This window comes from Chrysemys picta, chromosome 11 (assembly GCF_011386835.1).
Source record: "Chrysemys picta bellii isolate R12L10 chromosome 11, ASM1138683v2, whole genome shotgun sequence".
In the NCBI taxonomy this organism is placed as follows: Eukaryota; Metazoa; Chordata; order Testudines; family Emydidae; genus Chrysemys; species Chrysemys picta.
This window is the reverse complement of record NC_088801.1, coordinates 28047417-28072627: the sequence shown is the minus strand read 5'-3', so window position 1 is coordinate 28072627 and position 25211 is coordinate 28047417. Positions and strand designations below refer to the sequence as shown.

General features: G+C 40.4%; 1 protein-coding gene across 16 annotated transcripts in view; it reads right to left on the bottom strand.

Annotated features, from left to right (window-relative positions):
• The window catches only part of FMNL2 (formin like 2), a 270469-nt gene that overhangs the window by 117550 nt on the left and 127708 nt on the right, over positions 1-25211 (bottom strand). For 10 of the 16 annotated variants that reach the window (XM_065561726.1, XM_065561731.1, XM_065561729.1 and 7 more), the window contains exon 2: positions 6791-6874. In XM_065561726.1, coding sequence (XP_065417798.1) covers positions 6791-6874 — 84 coding nt within the window. Of the gene's footprint in view, positions 1-6790; positions 6875-13007; positions 13173-25211 lie in introns of those variants that run through there. The other 6 variants (XM_065561721.1, XM_065561723.1, XM_065561720.1 and 3 more) reach the window with 1 other exon arrangement.

Genomic DNA, 25211 nt, shown 5'->3' with positions numbered 1-25211 from the left:
TGTTGCCTGAACAAAACATTACAGTAAATTGATTTCATTTACCTGGGACTGATCACAATATGACACATACCAGCTGGACAAAGTTTCTCTGAAACTGACTCGATCTAGTGTTTTTCACTATGTTGGTACAATATCCTGGCATGATTGCTGCAGGGAATCCTAGTATGGCAGATGAACCATTCAGCACTAAATGACTTGGCCCTATGAGAATCTGAACTTAAGTCACCAACAATTCCTATAAGCATAAAACCATTCCCAGAGTTTCCTTAATTATGGTCTTGGGTGCTCTCATAATACTTAGACAGTTATAAGACAGTTATTTATGCCTCATAGTTAAAAATGTAAGACCTATATTGGTAGCAAAAGGAAATGTCAGAATTCTATATTTTCCCTATCAGTAGGGTCCTAAGTAGAACTTGATGCTTCTCTTATTCACCTGAATCTGGAAAACAGACAATCTAAAACCAGAAAGCCATGTCACTTCCAATATCCTTTTGCCTCCTAAAATATTCAGTTCATAGGAACCTACCTCCTCCCTTGTTCACTTGTATCACCCTTAGTATTAATGTAAGTTAAGTAAGTACACAGAGTACAAAGAGAACAGAGCCCAGAACCATTGACAGTTTCAGAGCCCTGCACCTTGTAAAACAGTCATTTGGGGTCTAATATGATTTGACAAACCATGGTTGCTTACCTGGTTGGTTTCAGTGACTGAAAAAATTGCTCAAGTGAAATTTTAAACCAAAGTCTTGCCAACCACAGAGTTTCTCCTTCATTTTGAACATGGATTTAGTGCCAATGATAGGTGTTCGCCTGGCTACCCTAGCTACTGATGTCCTCTGTACTAGATGACATGTGCATTAAGGACACCACACACTTTCACCACTAATGTACCTCATTCTAATCTGAATGAGGGGTCATCTCTGTTCAGTCGTTGGTCTCTCTATTAAGATGAGCAGCCAGGCTGATAGTATTTGCTTGTGTCTCCACTGAGAAATGAAATGACAGCATCAACCTGTGTCAGATGGTGACAACTTTTGATCACTAACGATCTAGGCCAGATTTCAGCAGGTGATATGAGTGGAAGGATGTGTTTCCGCCTTTACCAGTCTGCTGAGCCATCAAGCCACCAGCACTTCTGTTAGGGACCTAGCCAATCTATGTGAATTCTTCAGATGCTCTGTAACAAGTTAATAATGCTAACTTCCTCCTATCATATCAGTGGAATAGGAAGCATCTGACTTCTCCACCAATGTATATGCATTCGCTTAAACTCATTGCTCAATATCTGGTGTTTACAGAATGACCTTTAATCCATTTCATTTTGTCAAAATGACTCGGATAAATGAAATCTTACACCTTTATAATGTAATACTGCTTATTGGGTCAACATTATACGACCGTATCTTAAGAATAACCCATCTTTTAATCACAACAGGTTTCTTTGAAAAGCTTTATGATTCCATTGTACAAAAAGAAAATAGTAATAATCTGGTTTTAATGTAAATGTGAAGTCTCCAATAAATGGAGCTTCTCTGTCTAAAAATGGGCATCTGCAAGAAAAGAGACATTGAATATACTAGTGCTTGGGGTGAAGAAATCATGACAACTGCTGCCAAAGACTTAATGGCCCTCTATGGTAATACACAGCAAAAGAAGTTATTTTTCAACTACCCGTCCTTGATCAAACAGCTAAACAGAGGTTGGGGCTTATCAGCTACTTATTTTAAATAATCAGTAATGTATCGTCAAAGAGAAATCACAATCCATTCTCAACCCCCTCAGCCTCCACCACAATCAAACTGCCTCTCAGTTTTTCTTTATCAGTAAAACAGACTTTGAACTCAATAATCCATCTGAGAGCTGAACTCAACATGCAGAAAATACCCTTTAAAATAATCCGTTGTCTGAACAATTCTGCCATTTGTGATGACTGATTGCGCCTTTAAAACAATGCCCAGGCTATTGGCCAAAGGATAACTGGGTACTTGTAGTCTAGTCTCTAATGTTCAGGGCTTTAAATGTCAGCCATTGATCTGTGTTGATGTTGCAGTTAAGCTATCTATCTATTCCATAATACACTATCTCCACAACCTGCCGTGATTCATGGAAAAAATAGTTTCACATCATTTCCCTTTAAAAGATTCATAAAAAAGTGATTGTACAGAGGTCAGAAGTCAAGATGCAGGAGGTGTGAAAAGGAAGGCTGGGTTCCAGAAAGTAGTGTCAAGGTGAAAATAATTGAGTGTGAACTGTAGATCTTTTATCAGTAACCTCAACTCAGGGCAGAAGGCTTAATAATTAATTTTGGTTTTAGAAATGAAGTAGATTATTTATTTTCAAGAATACAAGTAAGGCTTGTTCAATGCAAGTATAAAGGGGAATAAATCCTTCCAGGGTTCTTCTGTGATTATAGATCTTATCTTAACGCCTAGAGCATTTTAATGGCTCTGATTTGTTTACTTTTGTGCAGCATAGTGTGAAGACATCAGCTTCTGAGCGTGGACTCTCTTTGAGATACGAACTTCAGTCAGGGAACATGCCAAATGGTTCTCATTTGACTGTGGTAATAACCAGGGATGAAATCCTAGCCCCACTGAAGTGAAAGGGTGTTTTACCATTGTCTTCAACAGAGTCAAGACATCACCCTAGATCTGAGAGAAATGGGATTTGGTTTTTCAGGCTTTGTAAAAAACTATTTTCTGATTTTAGTCCCCAAGGATTTGAATCTCCTGAGTTTCACTTTGAGTTTCAAGTTACAATCAACCCAAATTTTTAAAGTGAAGCTTAGGCGAAGCACCAAATTTGGCCTGATTTCAGGTGAAGCTACCATGCTCTGCACCCACAACTACATATTGAGCCATGCTCACTGGAAATGAGGCACCCACTCACTCCAATCAAGGCCCCATCTTGCTCCAAAAAGTTGATGAACCTCAGAGAATCTCTCTGTGAACCTGCACCATGATGGTAACAAATACTTAAAACAGGAGCCTTTTGGTTAAATACTTTCCTGATATTGGGTTTCATTACAAAAACAACGTACAGCTCTAGTAATGACCCAGCAAAATAGCCAATCTTGGTGGCAGTCCTGTGATTTTCAACCAACCATTGTGTTCCTTGTAGGCCTCCTACTTTTATCCTTTCTTCTACTCCATACCACCAACAGCTTCAAATACAGAAGACACCCTGGTTGGGAAGTGAGCCTTCTCTGAGACTGCAATGTCATGCGAGAGCTAGCCATCAGGGGGCATGAAAATGCTTTGTAACACGTTCCCTACCATCGCAACATTTGTGTCCCCTTCACAATAGTCTCTGCCCAGAAACCTGAAAAGGCCTATAGCCCTGACTCTCCCATAGGATTGCAAAACTCTACAATTTCCTAAGCCTTAGGGCAGCCTACCAAATGCAAAAAACTTTATCACCTTCCCTGTTATCTAACTCAGACCATTCCTGATACCCAGATTCCTTCTGTTTACCCTCCACAATAAGGAATCTCCAAGGCTAGAGAATTTGCAGCTAGGAACTGGGGCTTTTTATTTCTCTTGTGTCAATCTTTTCTCACCATTCTCCCTCGGATGGTCTCCTGCCTTAGACAGGGCTGTTCTGGTCCAAAAACAGGAACATCCTCCTATCTTTTCTCTAGGCCTGCAATCATCAATTAGAATCAGATCTCCCAAGGATGATGTCACCTCACTCAGGTGGCCACTTGCACATTCCTGGAATACTGGACATTCAGGTATTTTCCAGGAATGGCACAGGCATACCCCTGCCAGTGTGGCCATGCCCCTTCCAGCATGACCTTGCATTCTAGGTCATGCCGACCGGGGCACAGGATTTTGAAGAGCATGCCACCCCGCTTTCCCATTGCATGAACAGTGTATGTGAGGTCACACTGGCAGGGGCAGAGCGGTGTGCTATCCATTATAGTATCTGCTACCAGACAAAATCGTGTCTGGTTTTGTCTCAGTACTGGCTGGGAGACAAACATTACAAAAGCAGGACTGTCTGGTTTAAAACCAGATTGAGAGGCCTAATGACACCTCACTTCTCCAAAACAATTAGCTGGAGCAAATGATGCAGCAGCAGGAAACCTCCTAACCCACCACCTCTTCAGGAATCACGACCATCTCATCAGCAATTCTCCCATGCCCTGTGAGCCCAGGAACTCTGATACCAATGTTAGTAACTCTTAATTTTACTCCTTGTTCAGTGAACTAGCAGCAGGGAAGACTCTTTTAGCGTGGCAGTAGAAGGGCCTACATGGCTCAGAAGATTTATAATAATATCGGAACAGAGAAATTGCTATCAGAACCAAGGTCCATCTAGTCCAATATCCTGTCTCTGGCAGTGACCAGTACCAGATGCCTCAAAGGAAGATATAAGAAACCCAGCGTAGGCAGATGTGAGGTAATCTGCCTCTTCAAATAAGAATGAAACTAGTAGTTCTCCAATGTTGTTCATAAAATCAGAGACACTCTGTAAGAAGAAAAAAGAACGAGGAGTACTTGTGGCACCTTAGAGACTAACAAATTTATTTGGGCATAAGCTTTCGTGTGCTAAAACCCACTTCATTGGACGAAAGCTTATGCCCAAATAAATTTTAGTCTCTAAGGTGCCACAAGTACTCCTCGTTCTTTTTGCTGATACAGACTAACACGGCTATCACTCTGAAATCTGTAAGAAGAAGTTCATTTTCTGGAGTCACTTCTCTCCACCCTGTTCCCCACTATGTGTTTCTCAAAATATTTCATAGGCAGATGACCAGGAAATGTGCCACAAACCACATCGTCTGAGAACACTGCTCTAATCTAGGAACTTCCTCCTTCAGGGCATTACTTCAAATCCAGCACAGAACTGTATGGAATGAAAGTTGTTAATTTCCCAGGCAGTTATGTTAATTCACTTACTTTTTTCTTTTTAACTAAAAAGATGAAAAAATGGCATAGAGTAATGAATGATGTCAATACGAAACAGCAATTCATGTTCTGCTTCAATTAAAATTGAAAACATATATTACAGACAAAGCCTATTCATGGAAGAATGTGTTTTAGCTTGGTGCCATAATTATGTGGACAGATACAAATATTTTATGCACCATATGCTATACTACACTCTCTTTATAGACGTCTGCCTCATGGCTGCTCTAATTTACACTGACTGGTAATCACTCCCAAGGTGATGTCAGGGCAGCTAGGGAGCTGTGGCAAATAGCATTTCAGTCACATGCCTCTACTACCCCAATGCAGGCCCTGTATGAGGGATGCACCCAGGAAGGGGTTGCATAAAGCCAGTTATTCTGACTCTATTCCACTTTCCCCACATTAAGAGAATCAACAGCAGCTCATTAGGACAGCTCAGTGACTTCTCTGTGCCATCGCTATCAGATCAATGGAAAGGGGATCTATCTTGGCTGAGAATCTGACTCAGTGTGTTTTAAATAGAGTGATGAAAATGTGCCGCTAATTACTCGGATTTTCCCTCATGTTTCCTGTGTTGTATGTCGCCACCTGGTTGTCTCAGCTCTGTTATCTTTTTATCTGAAGATTTCAAAACTTATGTGAAGTGGCAGCAGCCGTGTACTGTAAATGCATGACAAGTTCTAAGCCATGTGATATGGTTACTTCCTTCTTCCTCAGTCTTCTACAGGTGCAAAATGACCATATAAAACCACGGACAAATCTCACAATTCATTATTTAAACTTTGACGGTACATGCTCTAAGCAATAATCCTTGAGAATAGTAGTTACTTACAGTAGATTAAGCAATTTACCGCAGTGTTTCAGTAAGCAGTAATTTTAAGTAGTACAACACTTTAAATGTTTTGTATAGAATATTCAAGTAACACAAGGAGATGGCTCTGTATTGCAATTTACATCAAGATAATCAGACTCTACTCAAGATAAACAGACTCTACTCCTCTGGGGGATGTATGAGAGATGTCCCACAGAGCTTTTTACTATCCTGTCCGTGATTCATCAACGTGATCAGAGATTCTCCTGAACTCTGGGTGCCTATATCCTAACTTTTTCTCTGTGGTTACATCTTTACAGTACATCTTATTCTTTCGCCCCAGGCTGAACAGAATCAGGATTTGTGTTATTAGCAATGGCTGTGTAAATTACAATCTGATTTAGGTGTTAGCACTGAAATCTATGTCCTGCCATTTTTCTCTTCTTTGTTCTTTAAATATTTTGTTTTCTGTTCCTTTGTTGTTGCAGAGCCAACATGTTAACGATCATACACTATTCTCAGGTCTGTGCTGACAAAACAGTGAAGCTAGTGCACGAACACTTCTTGGCATATGGTGCTGTTTAAGTTGAAGTCGTGCAACTGGAAATAAAGAAATAGTTCAGCTCCATGAGCATTCACGCTTTGCTGACGGTGATAGGTGTGATAGTGGTTTTGTGAAGCTGTACAAGAGGAATGGAACCCCCCTCATTTTACATAGACCAAGAGACAGTAATAATTTGGGGCATCACTAATCTAGGTCAGATTCAAACCAGCATCCTAAGGGTGAAGAAAGGTCACCCTCCTTAAATCTATGCCACATTAATGTTAATGTCAACGCAGAGGGAAATATCAAATAGAACAGAGTAAGATCAGATGGGAAAGAAATATTATTTAATAGATGGGAAAGAAGTATTTTTGGATAGCTTCTAAGAGATGCTACAAACAATGGAGCATAAAGCCAAAGAAATGAAAAGCCATAGAAAAAGTTGTCCTTGACAGTGTCCCCCTTACTAAGCCCTTAATGACTGCAATGCTAAAAACCCTTATGGCTCCCCTTTACCTGATCACAGATCAACTCCCATTTCTTCTCATTGTCATACTGCCGAAGTAACCTGGCTTTGTCTGGTGGCAAGTTCATTGCATTCTGTGGAGAAAGAGAAAACAAATGTGAGAGACTGCAACAGGCTTAGCACTGAGAGAGGTCAGACATGAGCAAACCAAGACAACATGATTGTGGTGCTTTAATGATATTATTTGAATTCCTTATGGCACAGTTAATCACATTCCACAGAGGCCATTTAAACCTCAGCCATGGAGCTTTGACTGAAGAGACAGGAGGAGATGGTACACTGCTGGAGCACTGCTTCTTAAAGGCATTGTGTCTTTCAAAGGCATAATACTTCCTGGTGTTGGCAGACGCATCGCACAGATGGGCTCTTGTTCTCCCAGCCCAGCTATCCTGGAGTGCAGGATTGCACAGGGCCATGTTACCAGTACAGAAAGCACTACCCCTCCCAGTGGAAACAGATTATTCCTGTCCCACGCCCAGCATACATGCACCTTGCACCATCTCCCCAATCCAGCAGGCTGGCAAAGGAGAAGGCACAATTTATCCCCACATTGGGAGATTTCAAAAGGCTTGTTTTTAAGAAAGATCTTGAAATGCAATTGAAATGATAATGAAACGGTATTTTATTTGAATAGCAGGACAATATTTGGGTTTTAAAATGTCTCTGCATGCAACCTTAACTAGATAATTTGCATCCTACAGATATGAGCACTGTCCATAGTGATATAGCACCATTCACATAAAGAAAATATAATGAACTAGAAACCCTGGCTGACAATCTGCAATAAAGATTAAGAATGTATGGAAAAGGGGCAGGGTAGACCAATCTATCATTATCACCTCCATTGATGGTAAAAAAAAAAGTCCTTTGATATCTATATGTTAGGTATTGGTTGAGGTTGATTCACAGAGGTACAGTTACTAAGTACATTTACTCAGTATTCTGCATCAGCACAAGGACTGCAATGGACGCCAGCACCAAAGGGCTTTAAATAATCCAGCAGTGAAGCAGTAAAACAATATGCTGGCAAACAGATAACAAAACATTCAGCCCCTAGCTGTATAATTTCACAATTTATGACTTTATCAAACCTCCCATTATACTGAAACAAACCTATCCTTCAGATTCCTCAAAACACCCTCCAGAGTCCACATTCTGCCCTTAGTTACGCCTGTAGAGCCCCACTGACATCATTGTAGATGAAGAAGCATAACTGAGGGCAGAGTTCAGAAGGCAGGATTGTGTAAGTTGCTGTACCTCTGCACACAAGGAAAAGTATCTGCCAAAGCAGCTGAGATTGCCAGGTGCAATTTCCTGAATCCTATACGGCAAGCTATATGCTGAAAATGTAAATGAGCCCTAGCAATGGCAGGCTACGGACTAATGGCAGAGTGTGTCTTTAACAGCCACATATGAATACAAGCTGGAGTGCAACTTCAGCGATCTCTTAAATTGGAGTTGAAATGCAATATGTTGGGAAGCAATATTTCTAAAGGATGTAACCTTGAGCATAATCTAACAATTGTACTTACATCTAAATGGGCTCAATGATCCATAGCTAAACTGCTTTAAAAAAGCAGGCATGTAGCTTTCATTTCCATGTACCGAGCCTAACCCAAGGAATTCAGACTGCGATCCCCTTAGAACAAGCATTGTGTAGTCTGTATGATTGGACAGCGCCCAGCGCACACAGCTGGCACTCAATTAACAACTGTAATGGTTATATTCAAAATATTAATACCTCATGCTGATGTATTTAGAGAGGACAGCTAGACAAGAGAGCTTAACTTGCAATGGTCTGGATCAATATATCTGACACAGATTTCTTAGGTCCTTTCTGCCTGTCTCATCATTACATTCCTATCAAAGGAAAGCTGCTTTCACAACTTAAATATATCAGGTGCTGATTCCTTCTTGCCTACCACATCACAGTAACATAACATTACCTTCTGCTTCATTATAAGGACTTTTTCACTTACGTTTTCATAGCCGATTGTATGACTTGCCCTTTTTACAGTAATTACAGTATCTGATTCACTGTACTGAAATAGTGTACCTTTGCTAGCATTACTGTTCTCTAACTACCTCTTCCAGTCTACCAAACAGCACAATCTACAGTTACCCTGCTTACTAGGTCTCCAGTTTAGCAATCTGTGACACTTGAGGTCTGAAGGCTCCCACTTCTTGTCTTCCCCAGTACCAGTAAGACCTTATCAAACTCCTCTGCAACCCTGGATTCTGAGAGTCAACCAGCACCTTTGCTAAAAGCAGTGAAGCACATGCAGAAAGAGCGACTAATTCCCTTAACTTTTCCATTCAAGTTAAATGTGATTGGAAGTTTCTCTGATTACTGGAAATGCCCTGTCTACCTGACAGACACCCCTGGTTCTGTTTTACCCTTCATGTGATCTAGATAGAACCAACGATAAGAGTGCAAGAAAAGTCTGCTTGTTCATCCAACCAGACATTCTGTATTTTGTAGATGTACTTACTATCAGTCTCACAAATGACTTACCTAGTCCCATATTGGCTGAGAGAGCCTCCCTCCCTCCCATGAGAGTCCGTTACACTGTTCTGCTGTAGCAAACCCTTTTCTTCCCTTAACCTGTGGCCACTGCTCCTTATCAGAAGGTAGGACACTTACCTTCCTTCATATTGTTACCTTGATGATATCTCCCCACGATTCTACTCTTTTCTCATATATCTTATCCTCCCATCCACATATAATTTTATTGTCCTTCTTGATATTTTCTCTAAGTTATTTTTAATGTAAGTTTTTAATGTAAGTTATTTTAATATCCTTTCTAAATCCAAATTACATTTCAAAGCTACGTACAGCTGCAGAGTTAGACAAAACATCACTATTACGTGCAACCATACCACGTCAGGCTGTGATCTGATTAGATCTAATGAGCTCTACAGGCCAGATTGATTCTTGGATAGGAAACCTGCCTGGAAAACCCAGGCACTACAGGAAGTTGCGCTGGCAATTCAGTAGACAGCACTTTTGCTGCTGAGTGGGAACTCAATCATGGCAATGCCATGGCATGGGGAGAGGAGTTGAGATGCTGTCTTTTGGTGAGTTGCCATTAAAGATCCCCTCTCCCTTTTGGTATTTGTAGGAATGTCAACCCTGGTATCTTGGCCAAATTCCTACGTGGTACTGACATTCTGCCCAGTTCCAATCCCCTTGTAATTTCAGTTGGACATGGCATTCTTCACTCTGTCTCCTAAACTGCTGGGTGTTGTTATTGTGTGTTTTCAAACACTTACTACTTTTCACTCTAGAGATTACTACACCACACTAGAAGGTAAAGTGATTCCTCGAGTCCTTCTCTACAATCAGGACCAAATCTTCCCCACCTTCTTCAGATGAAAGTGATGTGAGGCTGACTAGCAAACTGCTTAAGCAGCAGTATATGATTAGTACATCTCATTTGGTAAAAAGGTTTTAAGCAGCTTTGAGATGTTTCCATGAAAGTTGCTGTCGGCTGGTGGGCAGAACCACGAGTGAGGGAAGCTGAATAACATGCTCACCAGCAGCAGTTTCAATTCCTGTCCATGGGCTTTCTCTTATTGATTCATAAACAACGGATTCCAAACAAAAACAAGCTGCTCACAACCATGGGTCCCAACTGCCAGAGACAGTTCCAGCTTCTTAGCCAACTGGAAAAGGAAAGACAACTTTCCCCTTAATTAGCCTGCACCACTGCCGTAGCTACCTTTCTATCCCTTCTCCTGATCACCGTTATGACAGGCAGGGAAAGGCATGTTTTGGAGCTAGTGCGACACCTTTCTACCTTGATGCAGACACTATTTAAAGGCAAGTTCTTTACCATTATCTCTTCTGGTTTATATGTGAATCGCCATGAAAATAGCATTGCCTTTCTTCACAAATGCCTCAAACTGCACTGCTTTAATGGAGATTGTTACCAACTCTTACTCCAGATAATCTCAGACTCACTGCTTTTCAGATAGCCCTCTCCCAGGCTTCTATCTTACTCTCTCCCCCTATGTTTGGGGACTCCCTTTGTTGTGACAGGTTTACTCTACAGACCTAGTCTGGTATAACTACGTTGCTCAGGGGAGTGAAAAATCCACCCCTTTGAGTGACATCATTATCCCGACTTAACCTCATGTGGAGACAGCGCTATGTCTGCGGGAGAGCTTCTCCCATCGACAGAGCTACCGCCTCTCAAGGAGGTAGATTAACTACACCGACGGGAAAAGCTCTCCTGTCAGCATTCGAGCGTCTTCACTAAAGTGCTACAATGGCGCAGCTGCACCGATAAAGCGCTGTACGTGAAGACAAGCCTTTAAATCAAATCTTACTACAGAGAACTAAACAAATTTTTCCTGCTCCCTCTGAAGTTTGTTCTGCTCTCCTGCTCTTTCTTTGAGTTAAGTGTCATCAGCAAATTTTGACCTTGATTGATTTATCCCTCTCTCTAGATTGTTAATGAATATATTAAATAATAGTCATCCAAATGCTGCCCTCTGCAGCACCCTAACTGATACTGTTCTGCACTTGGAAGTCTTTTCATAAATAACTGATCCCTATGTCCTGTTAGGCAACCAATTTCTAATACATTATGGCATTTTTATCTAATTGGCAGCAATTCAATTGATATAGTGCCACCCAATACACTTATAAAGGAAATCGCTTCCTGAAATCCAAATGCACTATATCCATTGCATATCTTTTATGTACTAAATCAGTAATTACAGCAAAGAAGGGTAATAAGTTGGATTGGCATGACCCTATAACTTGCAGTAATTGTGACTGTATTAATAATTAACATGAATGAAGAGTCCGTATTTTGGGCCCTTTTTCTGTTCCTTATGGTTAAGTGGAATGACTCACGTAAGTCTCCTAGTCATTTCCTCTTTCTCTAATGACTATGAATTTCACAAACATCAACATCACTTTTCAGCTCAGTCAGAGAACCGGGTGCTTCATTATGGTTCGTCTTATTTCACTTTCCATCTTTATCCCCAAATTAAAATCTATGATCTCATCATTATTGCACCAATAACTATCCTATTCATGGTAAAATCTAAATTACACCTGACTCTTAACAGCCGTGTGCTTGCCTTCTCTGTTACAGTCACCTCATCTCATACAATCATACAATCAGTTCACAAGATCGTGATACAGTCCCTGGATCTGATTTTCCACCGTCCTACACTGTGTGTAATCATTAACACCAGCCCGAAGTGGGTATGCAATACTACTAAATCAGACTGGTGGTGTTTTACACTTACTTTACACTCCTTTTGTGCAGCTGTAAGTTACTACATAGGCAGCAGTGCAATGGAGAATCAGGTCCTGATAGTATCTAACAGCAGCTGTTTTTTACTTTCACCTATCAACATGATGATATCTTGCCTTTACAGAGTGTCATGAAATAAAAAGCTTCCTGGAAATCACCTGCTGCTATGCAGAGGAGAACATAGGCCCACTTTATAGTCAAAGTATTTGGATTGCCTTTGGAATGATATATCATCAGCTCATCCAACTGTATTTGATCATTCCGCTTTTCCATGCACTTTCTTATTCATCAAGGGAGACTAGAGGTACTCGTTCACTGACTGAAACTGTAAAACTGAATCCCATTAACTGAGCATCTGCTTTTTCTCCAAAAGGTTCATGGCAGTATAAAGTTTATCCTTTCTCTAAGGTCACATTTTCAAGTCATATATATTCAAAAGTGTTTTTAGAATCAATAAACAGGCAAACCACAATATTTTTTTTCTCCATATCTGAAAAAGCAATGTGAAATTTGTATACCCTATACCTTGAGATGGTGGATGAGAGTTCTGATTCCCCAAATACACCTACAAACAGAACTCTGGAACATCACACTTACAAATAGCTGCAACTGGAGCCCATACTGCATAGAGCTGACTTCAAGGTCTGGCTTGCCAATCATATTTTGGCTCCCAAAACACATAACTTCTCTTTTTCCCCATAAATTCCAAAATTATTCATGTCTACTGCTAAGTGCCAAATAATGTAGGTAAGGTTTCTATTTCATTTACTCTAGATTCACAGTATAAAAACCAGAACTTAACTTAATTAAATCAGCAGATGGAAAACTGGGGGCAAATGCTAGGAAATCTCCTGAGTATGGAACTGCTGAAGAGTTAAAAATAAAACCAAGAGCACATCATAGAAATATGCATTATTTAGCCTATGAAACTAACCTCAATTATATCTAAATTGTCACTGCAACGTGAGTCCAGATGATTTGGTAACAGCACTGCATACCAAAAGTTGTCATGATTTAGTCTCATTCCAGTCAAGTATATTTCATACAGTACAGCTTTCACTTGACTAGTCCACAATGGTTTCATGTTTCAACATGACAGTGGTAAAACGAGCAACATTCCAAAGGAACAAAAGGATCCAGTGCCTGACTAGCTTTGTTTCAGCTTTGTATCCGTGTGGCTCTATTCCAGCTTTTACCCCAGAACCCAGGGCACAGCAGGCTCCAGAGGCAGTTTGCCTGCCCAAGTCACAATATCCATACCAGCCATGATCAGAGGCAATGTCGCCCCTTGAAAGGACGTTACATGTGCTCCGCTTGCACTTGATCTCCTCTGCTGGCTGGTATCCATGGTCCCACCCCAACTTGCCATTTTTGTGGTGCTAGACTGTTGTTCCTAGGGCTGTTGGAGTTACACCACCTCTGTCCCTGCAAGCTTGCAGTGGCAGAACCAAGATTGAGCTCAGATGTTCAGAGCTACAATGATGAGTTCAATATAACTGCTGAGACAGACGGACGGACTGTCCCTTGTGCATCTGTGTAAGACAGAGGGAGTATTTCTTGTTCTCTCTTTGCTTCTGATCCTCCTGCACAGGCACAGAGCTATCCACAATCTATCCCTGAACCAAGAACACAATAACAATAAACACACTTCCTGAATACCTTTCATTGTTCCACAATCTTGTGGCTGCATTCACAGGGATTACTTTATTGCATTGCATAAAAGACCAGATGGCAGCCTGGGCTGGTAAAGCCCTGTGGTCCTTGTTTTCAGAATCATGGTTCAAGGCCAGGCTGAGGTGTTCATTCTTTGTTCTTTACCAAGGCATTGTTAGCAGCTGTGGCAAGTGACAAAGGCTAATTTTGTGATGTGCACAAGGATATAAAAGTGACCTTCCTTCAGTCATGTTGTGATCCACATTAGTGTCCAGTTCCTTTCCTGAACTACAAAAAAAGCTGCTGCAAAACAGGAATTGCTTTTTCTCACTCCTTCAAGAGCAAACAGTATGTTAAAATTAATACAACATGAGCCACTGAGAGGCAACAGGAAATAACTACAGTTAAGAACAAAAAACAAGCTATTTTCCAGCAACAGAGCACACCTAAATTTTCTGTCTGCAGATTTCTAGGAAACAGGCTCTAGGGGTGTATCCTTCAACTGTGTGCACTGGACTCTGCTGTGCTTTCTCTTCATGTCCATTCCCTGCACTCCTAAACTGGCTAAGTCTGGATGGCAGGCCAGGGGGACATGACCCCAGCTGGCTGAACTTAGTACACCCACTCAATGTGTTCTGGATGTCAACACTTTCTGTTTTCTACAAAGCTGTGTTATCCTTCTCCGGGAAGGCTATAAGCATCTGGAAGAAGGCCAAAATACTAGAGTAGCCATCTAATCTCAGCATTTTAAAGTCCACCCACTCAGAAAGAGTAAAGCTCACCAAAACTAATGTAAACAGAGCTTCATTGCTAAGGACTAAACTCCTCTGTAACATGAGGTAACACAAGGGAATTCATTAGTTCTCCAGTTTAAAACAAAATAAAGTTTATCTGTAGATTGACTGAACTGATTCAGCTTTTTACATCCTTTTGTCCTCCAAGTGTTTTCATAGAAATTCAGTTACAAGTGTAAATCACCCACAATTCACGCTGGAAGACGGTCACAACCCCAAATCCCTTTTAGAGGAGGGGGGTATCTAAGCCCACCCCTGCCATTTTAGTTCAAGGTTGGATCCCTAAAGAGCCTATTTTCCATTTCCACTTACAGGACTGAAATCTCTCAAGAACAGCTCCCAAGATTTCAGCACAACTCCATCTGAATTCTAGCGCCGATTCAGCCTTGAACCTGAACTTTCTGCATCCCAAAGGCAGCATCCTCAGCCCATCTGCATTCAGTGCTAACATGAAGGTCCCTGCCAAGGTATTTTTCAACAATCCAAACATCTGATTTTACAAACTGTTGTTTAGAAAAATTCTTTGGAAACCTGAAATTGAAATCTGTTTCCTCACCATTATTTCCTCTTCTTCTCAAATGCATGCTGAGTGTCATATCTTTCCATTAATGGGAAGCTCTACTGAAAAAAAATTAAGACACAATATGCCTCTGATTTAGTCTGGGAGGATAATTCTCATTGCTAGATACCTGCAATTCTTTAGCAAAAGCATGTGTATATGAACAGCATGGAATTATACAGATAAAAAACGACGGGTCAGTTTTGGGCCTTGACAGTGTCTCTTTAAACTTGGTAAAAATAAATCCCTATTCAAGTTATGATGTATGCAAACTACATCATCACCTAGATCCTCATTGACTGGCTAATCAGACATTTAAATTTTCACTCTCATTTTCCATTAAAAACAATATAGCCAACCGACATCAATATTAAATAGTAATAAATTCACCAGTTAAAAGGGATCGAGTTGATATAAGTAGTTAAGGAGTTCCATTGTGTATCATATAACATCATAATATATTGTGCTATCAGTTTCTCAGATTGCAGTTTAAAAATATCTTTCTCTTTTTGAGGAAAAAAATTGGATTTTCAATTATTCTCTGCAGCTTGAAAACTGACTGCAAACTTTTCACCAAGAGACTTTGGATGTTAAGTTTCCAAGCCATAGGTGGGCTAAATTCTGCCATATCTTCAACCTATGCAATTTTAGATAGGGCAAGATTTAGCACTTCTGTATCTGGGAATACAAGGAAGGGTCACATTGTACCAACTATTTTTAGGGAGAATTTCTCATTGATTTCTATGGGGAATTCTGCTTTAAAAAGTTATGGAATAAAACTGTTTTAGTGCACATTAGTCTCATTATTTAGCTGTCTCTTCGTCTAGGAAATCTGTTGGCAGCAGTACATCAGAGGAACACAACATTAACACACATGTGGGGTTTACATCATGAGCAAAATCCTCCTCTCAGATCCACACAGATTTCAATGCTGATAATTTTGTTCTTCCTACATGTATGACATTCCCAAAGGGAGAGCAGACTGTTGTAGTGGGGCTCTTCCAGGGGAATCTAAGAGCAGATTTTTGCCTAGTATATCTCACTATTTAGATTATAGTAAGTCTATTTGATTAGCAAAATAGATAGTCAAACATATGTATGACTGTACTAAATATATAGTATACACTATATATATAGGTTTCAAAGTAGCCGCCGTGTTAGTCTGTATCCGCAAGAAGAACAGGAGTACTTGTGGCACCTTAGAGACTAACAAATTTATTTCAGCATAAGCTTTCGTGGGCTACAGCTCACTGTTGCATCCGAAGAAGTGAGCTGTAGCCCATGAAAGCTTATGCTGAAATAAATGTGTTAGTCTCTAAGGTGCCACAAGTACTCCTGTTCTTTTTACTATATATATAGCTGACAGTCTAATCAGTTCCAGTGTCCATTAATAATGGCCTCATAATAAGAAGTCTTTTACTTTTTGACGGATTTGGTGGTTTCCATGTGTGTCCTCTGGACAAAGAAAATCGTTGTTTTAAAAGTGTATTAGACTGCAGCCTCTTAAACATAAAAATGCACAAACATATTAGTGTGATATATAAGCACAGGTTCAGTATTATACAGAGAAAATGTGCAAAAAGGATAATTTTCTGAATCTCACTTCCTTCCTAAACAAATTGGTGTTGCTGTAGACCCGCCAGCTTTCACACCTAAGATGTCAGACTGTCTCCCTGCATGGAGGAGAATTTCACAGAAAGGTTCCTTCTTGCTATCAGCACATAAGGAATCACTTTTATGTTTCAATGAAAGAAAAAGGGGCCAGGACTGGTAAAGCTTTAAACTCTCCTGAATGCTGGGTCTGTAAAAATGTCTATATTCAGATAATCACTGACTTACTGACATTGAGGTGAAGTATCAGAGCGGGTTAAAGCACCAAGGAGACATGGTAACAAATTAAAAGCAGTTGGAAGGATTCATTCTAGTTTATATCATAGAACTTCCACACAGTTCAGTAGCATTTTTTAGTCTTGCTTAAGGGAGGCTCCAGGACTTGAGCAGCATATGTGAAGTTCAAAATTGAGCTGTATCAGCAGCAGAGCTGTACAAAGGAAGCTTGCAAAAACATGCCTGCACTAGGGTTATCTCAGCTATTAATCCCTGTTTTTCATAAAAATGAAGTCTCAACAAAAATTTAAAACCAAATAAACACAGTAATGAAAAAATATTTAACTAAAAATGTAAGTATCTCTTCTGAAGTGCAATAAACTGCTGCTCTCATTAGTCATTAAGTTTTATCATTTTGAAAGAAACCTTCTTTAATAAATCATATAATCCCATTTCTTTTCCAGGAATTATATTAATATCTAACCAGCAAACATGATAGAGAGGTATTAATCAATTACTTCTCCTGAAAGGTCCTAATGCATTGCTAAGCCATCTTTAATAGTTACCCCTAAAATATCAGAGATGGTATTGCAAATCCCCAGGATTAATCCATCTCCCATAGCAGGTACAAGGGTACAGGCGAAACTATCATGCTCCAGATACACATGCATCAGGAAAACAAAGATTATCCATTATGATTTATCATCACCCTGGGGCAAAATTTGACTGAGATCCTTCCTAGCCCTCATGATCCCAAATTTATCCTGGATCAAATTACATAAATCCAGGACCTTGGTCCATTAGTCCTTATTCAGGCAAACTCCAATTGCATTCAGTGATAGCTGTGCTAAGGACTGGAAGGTTGAACTCCAGAATGGCTGTCACTCTCAGCTCACAAGGAGATGCCAGAATGTCTGAGCTACAGTTGAAATAGAAAACATTTTTTTCAATGCCTGAGTATAATTAACTTCATGAAACCTCATGCAATCTGGCCAATTAACATAATATGGGAAAGCTTTCAGAATTGTCTAGACAGCCATGCAAGGTCTTCTCTCTTAGCAGCAGGGCCATCCATATTGTATGGAGGGACCTTGGCAAGTTTGATTCTGTCCATCAGCCTTCTTGCTCTCTCCCTACCTTCCCATACCACATCCAAGAACCCAATAAAGCCCTTGCTGGTTGTTCCATTTACCTAGATCTCCCATACATTCATGAGCTGTGAGCAAAGAATGGCAAGTCAGATTACCGGGCATCAAAACCAATAGAGGTGCGGGGGAGAGAAGAAGGATTGATTCCATAATGAGAAGAGAAATGAACCAATATCTGCCCTGACACCTTTATAAAATATACAGTTACCAAATATAGGAAATCTATCAAAAGGGTTAATGAGACATGCTACTGAAAAACAAGAGGTATTAAACCTCTGACCACTTCCTAATGATGATCCCCTTTCACTTCAACCACAGTGCTCTGCCTCCTACATATGTTTCTGAGCTACCCCTTCTTTATATAAAGCAACATCATGTAAAGATCTGATATAGACAAAGAGAGAGAGAGTAAAATAGTGAGATTATAAAATCCAGTTTATCCAAACACTTCTAATCCCAAACTAATTTTAATATGAATAGATTGATTTGGACCCCAACACAACTCCCCCAAATACACCCCAGATTATTGGAATCCCAAATTATCCCAAGGCAAACAAAAGAGGGGGGGGGCGGGGGAGAATCCTATTTCAATGCCAATAGAATTGCATAAGTGTGTTTCTAAACACCTTCACTAGGATTTACTTGTGTGTATGTGAGGACCGAATTTGCCCCAGTAAGTGCATTGCAGGTGAGTTAATGTTACTAAGAATATGTTGAATTTTTAATTTCATGATTTTTGAATATTTCAATTTGCAGCTTTATATTTTAATAATTTTCACCGTGTGTTCATGTGTCTTCATATATTGAAATGACAACCATGTGATAAACTGCAGAGCCACACAATTATGTGACCACCTCCCCTGGGATTTACTCTACCATTCCAAATCTATGAGCAGTTTCAAGCAGCCACCATATTTTTAAAAAATGCCGCAGATATGTTTGCTCCTTTCCTTTGCCACTGGCAAAGGCAAGTCCCCAGCTTCCTGTGAGATTCACAATGCTTGCTTCCAGCCTGCAACAGCCCAAGGTATCAGACATTAACATCAGAATAGTTTTATATATTGAAAAGTTATTTTAAGTCACATTAGACTTTGGTTTAAAAATTATATTTTTATCTTCCTCACAGATCTGTGCAGTTGGACTCATGGTAGCCTGGCTTTATAAGAGGAAGCATACAAAAAACACAGGTTCAACAAAAAGTTAAAGCCTCTCAAACATTTCTAAAATAACATTAGTTTTCTGACAGGTTTCATTAACATTAGTTTTCTGTAAAATCTGTGAGACACATAGATACATGACAGAGTGGTGCGTGATACAGTTTTTATTGGCATGCACTTGAGGTGACCTGCTTAACACACTTGTGGCTTCACACTCATGATTAGCGTGCCCCTTCTCAAACAAGTGCCAATAAACTCTTTTTGCCATTCCATCATGTATTGGCTCTGAAATGTTGATAGGTGATTTAATGGTGAGCTTCTTAGACCCAAATAGTGGTGTTCCAAATGGCTATCTGTATGTTTATTAATTCCTGTGTATTTATATGTCTTATGATAGCACCATACACTGCAAGCAGGGGCAGCTCTATGTATTTTGCCACCCCAAGCACGGCAGTGAGGCAGCCTTCAGCGGCATGCCTGCAGGAAGTCCACTGGTAACGCGGCTTCAGCGGCTTGCCTGCGGGAGGTCCGCCGGTCCCGCGCCTTCAGCATACCCGCCGCCAAATTGCCGCCGAAGCCGCGGGACCAGCGGACCTCCCACAGACATGCCGCCGAAGGCAGCCTGAATACCGCCCTCACGGGAACCAGCAGGCCGCCCCCCGCGGCTTGCCGCCCAAGGCACACGCTTGGTGCGCTGGTGCCTGGAGCCGTCCCTGGCTGCAAGAGTGTTATGATGGCACAACATACAAATTCATACCCGGTCACTTTTGAAGTACACACAGACATTGCACTTTTTCTTCCACAGAAATATGAACAATGTCCCAATTCAAATGAACTTGAACCCTGGAGTACATTCAAAATAGATTTCAGAGTGGTAGCCGTGTTAGTCTGTATCAGCAAAATCAACAAAGAGTCCTTGTGGCACCTTAGAGACTAACAAATTTATTTGAGCATAAGCTTTCATAGGCTAAAACCCACTTCATCAGATGCATGGAGTGGAAAATACAGTAGAGAGGTATAAATACGCATCATATGAAAAGATGGGAGTTGCCTTACCAAGTAGGGGGTCAGTGCTAACGAACCAATTCAATTAAAGCAGAAGTGGGCTATTCTCAACAGTTGACAAGAAGGAAGGAAAAATCACTTTTGTAGTGCTAATGAGTTCAATGTAATCAAGGTGGCCATTTCAAACAGTTGACAAGAAGTTGCAAGTATCAGCAGGGGAAAATTAGTTTTTGTGGTGACCCATCTACTCCCAGTTCAGGCCTAATTTGATGGTGTCCAGTTTGCAAATTAATTCCAGTTCTGCAGTTTCTCGTTGGAATCTGTTTTTGAAGTTTTTTTGTTGAAGAATTGCCACTTTTAATTCTGTATTTATTGAGTGTCCAGGGAGATTGAAGTGTTCTCCTACTGGTTTTTGAATATTATAATTCTTGATGTCAGATTTGTGTCCATTTATTCTTTTGCGTAGAAACTGTTCGGTTTGGCCAAGGTACATGGCAGAGGGGCATTGCTTGCACATGATGACAGAATGGCTCTGGGAACACACCGTACTTAATCTACACGGGGATGGATATAATTCTCTAACACAGAATATACATTACTTGCAAACAGCAACTAGAACAGGGGTTCTCAAACTGGGGGTTAGACCCCTCTGGGGGTCGCAGGTTATTACATGGGGGGGAGGTCGCAAACTGTCAGCCTCCACCCCAAACCCCGCTTTGCCTCCAGAATTTATAATCATGTTTAATATATAAAAAAGTGTTTTTATGTTATCGCGGGGGGGGGGAGGGGAGGTCACACTCAGAGGCTTGCTATGTGAAAGGGGTCACCAGCAGAAAAGTTTGAGAACCACTGAGCTAGAAGAATCTATTCCACAGCTTTTCTTCCTAACAAGGACAACAGTAGCATACAGTAGCATAACTTTAGACCAAGCAATACCTGAGGTAAATTCTTGTTCTGTACAACTATGTGATTAGGTAAAATCAGGCAGGAAATCTGCATCCTACAGTCCTAGGCTATACCATTTGCTTTGAGCCTATATTAGACAGCTGTGAACATAATCCACTAGAACAACTATCAATAGTAATCATCATTTTCCACTAGACTAAAAACAATACCAACGTTTAGACAACTTTTCAGTATGGGCGGAGTTAATCAGAGAGGATTACAACACTGAGTGAAATACCTCTAGCATACAAAATCAGTGGCTGTTACTTTCAGGAAGCAACAGGGGGGAAAAGCAAATTAGAATTTGCATTAGGAAAGAGAAACTCTGGTGCCTAGATATTATGATGATAAGGGTAGATGTACTTGAATTAAAAGCACACACTGATAAACCCTAGGGTATCTGAGTCCTCTAGGCATTCTCCTCCACTATTGGGACAGCATAAATCCCTTCACTTTCAAAAACACCAGTGCATCCATGTAAGGGCAAACACGTCTCTGATCTTCATTCCTTGTTATGGTGACAATTCTGACATCAAGGAACCTTGGTAAGTGCCTCACTCCTAAAACCAATAACATTAAAAATTAAATTAAAATGAAGTCTCATCCCAAGAACCTGATATGTGCAATTCACCGGTGTAAACCTAATAGCACTGTTCTATCTTCAGAGGAAAGATCCATGGCAGCTGCACCAGGGCCACAAATACTGGAGTGTCTTTCAGGGAGTGCGTTCGAGTGAAAGGATTTGCACACCCACACCCACACACACACTGTACCTACAACAGACAAAATCAAGGTTGTCAGGGTTGACAGACACTGTCAGAACTGCACATCATTAAGGAGTGCAGGAGCAGCAAGAAAATTTTCCCACCTAAAACTGTGATTGAGAGCAACCACTGCTAATTCCTCACCATGACAGGACAGAATAATCTATAGTCCAAGGGCCTAATTCTCATCCCACTTCACACCACTGTGACTCCATTGACTTCAATGGAATTATTCCTCATCTGCATCAGTGTTAGCGAAAGAAGAATCAGGCCCTTGGGATTTTAACAGTCAATTTTGAAAAAGAAGTGCATTCTTGGACGCTGTAAACTTGATTCAGATTTTCAATGTCAAAGTTTTGTTCCTTATTCTGGAAATTATATACCTGTAAGGACTCCCTATCACTACCTGGTATTTCTTAGTATGAGGTTATTTCTCCGGATCATCAGTGTAACTTCTCAATGCCTTACAGTTGCGCACTGAGTATGCAAATGGTATTGTCTGTTGAATTTTATCTCCATTCGGTTTTCATCCTCAGTGTTTCTGCAATGATGTACTAAACTAGACTCTTTTCATCTTCATCTGCATTGCAGTCATTGTAGCCTGAATCATTTTAAGCTTTTATTAATATCTGGTGAGTTCTTACAAAGTAAATCCAACATTACTTCATAAGTCAAATCCGTACTTCCCAACTATGTGAAACTGAACAAGGCAAGCCTCCTTCCTGGCTAGTGAAAACCTGAGAGCAACATACAGGCTCTTTAGTGGATCCAGGTTTATTTTTTGGCATTAAATCAGTCTTCTCAGAAACTAGAATCAGAAGAAACTAATCAAAGGTATCAAATTGCAAAAATAACAAACACAGTATGGAAAGCAGTATGTGTGTACACTATGTATATACTGACTTCAACATTGTTCATTTTCAAGTATATGGATTTTTATTTGTAAATGTTCCTTTAAACTTTCCTTTTATCAGTGAATTTAGTGTGTATGAAAAGAGGCAGATTTACAATACTAGAGACTGATATCCTCTATTCACAGAACAGGTGAGGCCTGGCCAGCTGCAGTTCATGCTTCCATTCACTGCTCCAATCCTAATCCAGAGGGACCTCCTTTAAGGTCTGAGCGACCAGTTCAGCCTCCCATCTATTCAGTCCTTGGCTTCTTTAATGAGATTGCCTTGATGATGCCAGTTGAGGCAGTGGCTTTGTGATGTAACACCAGTCCTCTAGGAACTAAAGTGAGACTTCCTAGCTCAATTGATGTAGGCTACTTGTAGCTTGTATCAACTTTCAGTCACTCCTGATCTGGTCTGCACTTGAACTGGTGACCTAGTGGGAAAGGCTCTCCTATCCCTTTACCAGCTCCCTGAACCAGTCAATCCCCTATTAAATGTTTTATCTGCAACTGTGACATCTGCCACTCCCACGCCAATTATATAACTGCTCTTTAAGGGGACTGCAGTGCAGGATTCCCAAGAGACTTTTCTTCCTCCTGTCACGCACCTGCATAACTCCCACTGATGTTTAATATAAACTGTGAGGGAACAACTGACCCCCAATATTTTACAAGATCAAGATTTAACATTTGTAGAGCACTCTTCATTCTAAATGACCACAAAGCACTGTGCAAAATAAATAAATAAATAAATATATCAACCATTTCACCCATTGCCAAAATGCAGCCAACATGGCAGCTATTCAAGGTCCAATCCTGCTTTTACTGAAATTAATGGCAAACATCCATTTGACTTCAGTGGGTGTGAGACTGGACCCTAAACTGCAGACCAACATTTCAGTCAGGTGTTTTCCAATGTGAGGCTATCTAATATGGAAGTTTGATAAACCTATTGTTTTTTGTTGGTGGTTGGTTGTGTGATTTTTAACTCCCATGAAACTAAGACTCCAAATATTTATAAAGAGCCTGTGCACAGGAAGGTATCCTGATCATATTCTTTCCAGCATATCAGTCACATGCCAGAAATGTGCAAACAATGGGGATCACTCCAAAACCAGTGAGCATACTTTGCATGTGTGACGTGGACTGATATAACTGAACGATGGAAAATGAAGCATCAATAAGCTTGAATATTATGAACTGAGAAAGAAGCCAAAGTTCCCTTCTCCACAGTGTGAACTCTAAGATCTTTATTGCAATGCACATTCACAGCTGATATGAAGAGGCAGCTCAGGTCACTCTTAGAGTAATTACTGCATTGTCAATATTCCCTCTCTGATTTCCCCCCAATAGTAGCATGTCTCTCTCTCGGACAGCAAGGTACTGCCTACATGTGATATAATTTTGTAACATGATCACTTTTTAATATTGTTTTTACCCTCCTCCCTGAGGCTGATAGCCCCAGAGACTGCAGTCCTCTGTCAACAAAAGAGGTAATGGCAGTGAAACTATGTCACAATCCCACCACATGTGCCTCAGCCTGCTCTGGGGGAACCACATGTGGAGAGGAGAGAGTAATCTTTTCTGAGATTTCTATCAAACACATCAGTCAGTGCCAAATATAGTTGTTTTTTTTCAGGTGTGGAACTCTCTCTCTCTCTCTCTCTCTCTCTCTCTCTCAGTTGAGAATTACACTGAGAATCCCAAACTCACTTCATACAAGCCACCAGATGGCAATAGCATTTGGTCACCTCTGAACTGCACTGAGTTGAGCTGGTGACCTAGATGTGAAAGCCTCTTTATTCCATTCCCATTACTGTCCCCTACTGTGGTAATTTCTATGTAATACAACTCTCATTTACCGGGGTAGGTGGACAAGGAAAAAGCCTGTACAACAATAGTTAGCATCAACATCTGCCTACTAAAGTAACCCCAGATAGTCTTGCAAGGAATTAAATGTAATTTAACTTTCTGTACTACTTGACTTTTCAATCCCTGACCCAGTGTGTTTATTTAGAAAACCTAGAGGCAACTAGGAATTCTAAAAATTTAACTTTATGTAGCATTCGTAATAGCCTGAAATTAACGTACATATTGTCCTAATCCTTTTTTTTTAAACTGGTCTTTGATCTAAAACTGATGCTATCAGTGTATGAGTTCTCTCCCCTCTGAACCATGCTCTGATTTTCTGTGAGGAAAGGATTACAAACAGCGTAATCAAACCCTCTTTTACATTCAATGACTTGTTGACAACTGAGTCTTTAGTTTTCAGAAGATACTTTATACACTAGGTCAAAGCCTGAGGCTGAAATATGAAATATACTAATACAAAGGTCGAAGGCCTTTTAGCTTGAGTTTAGCAGAACACCCATGATACAAAGGAAAGAGTGA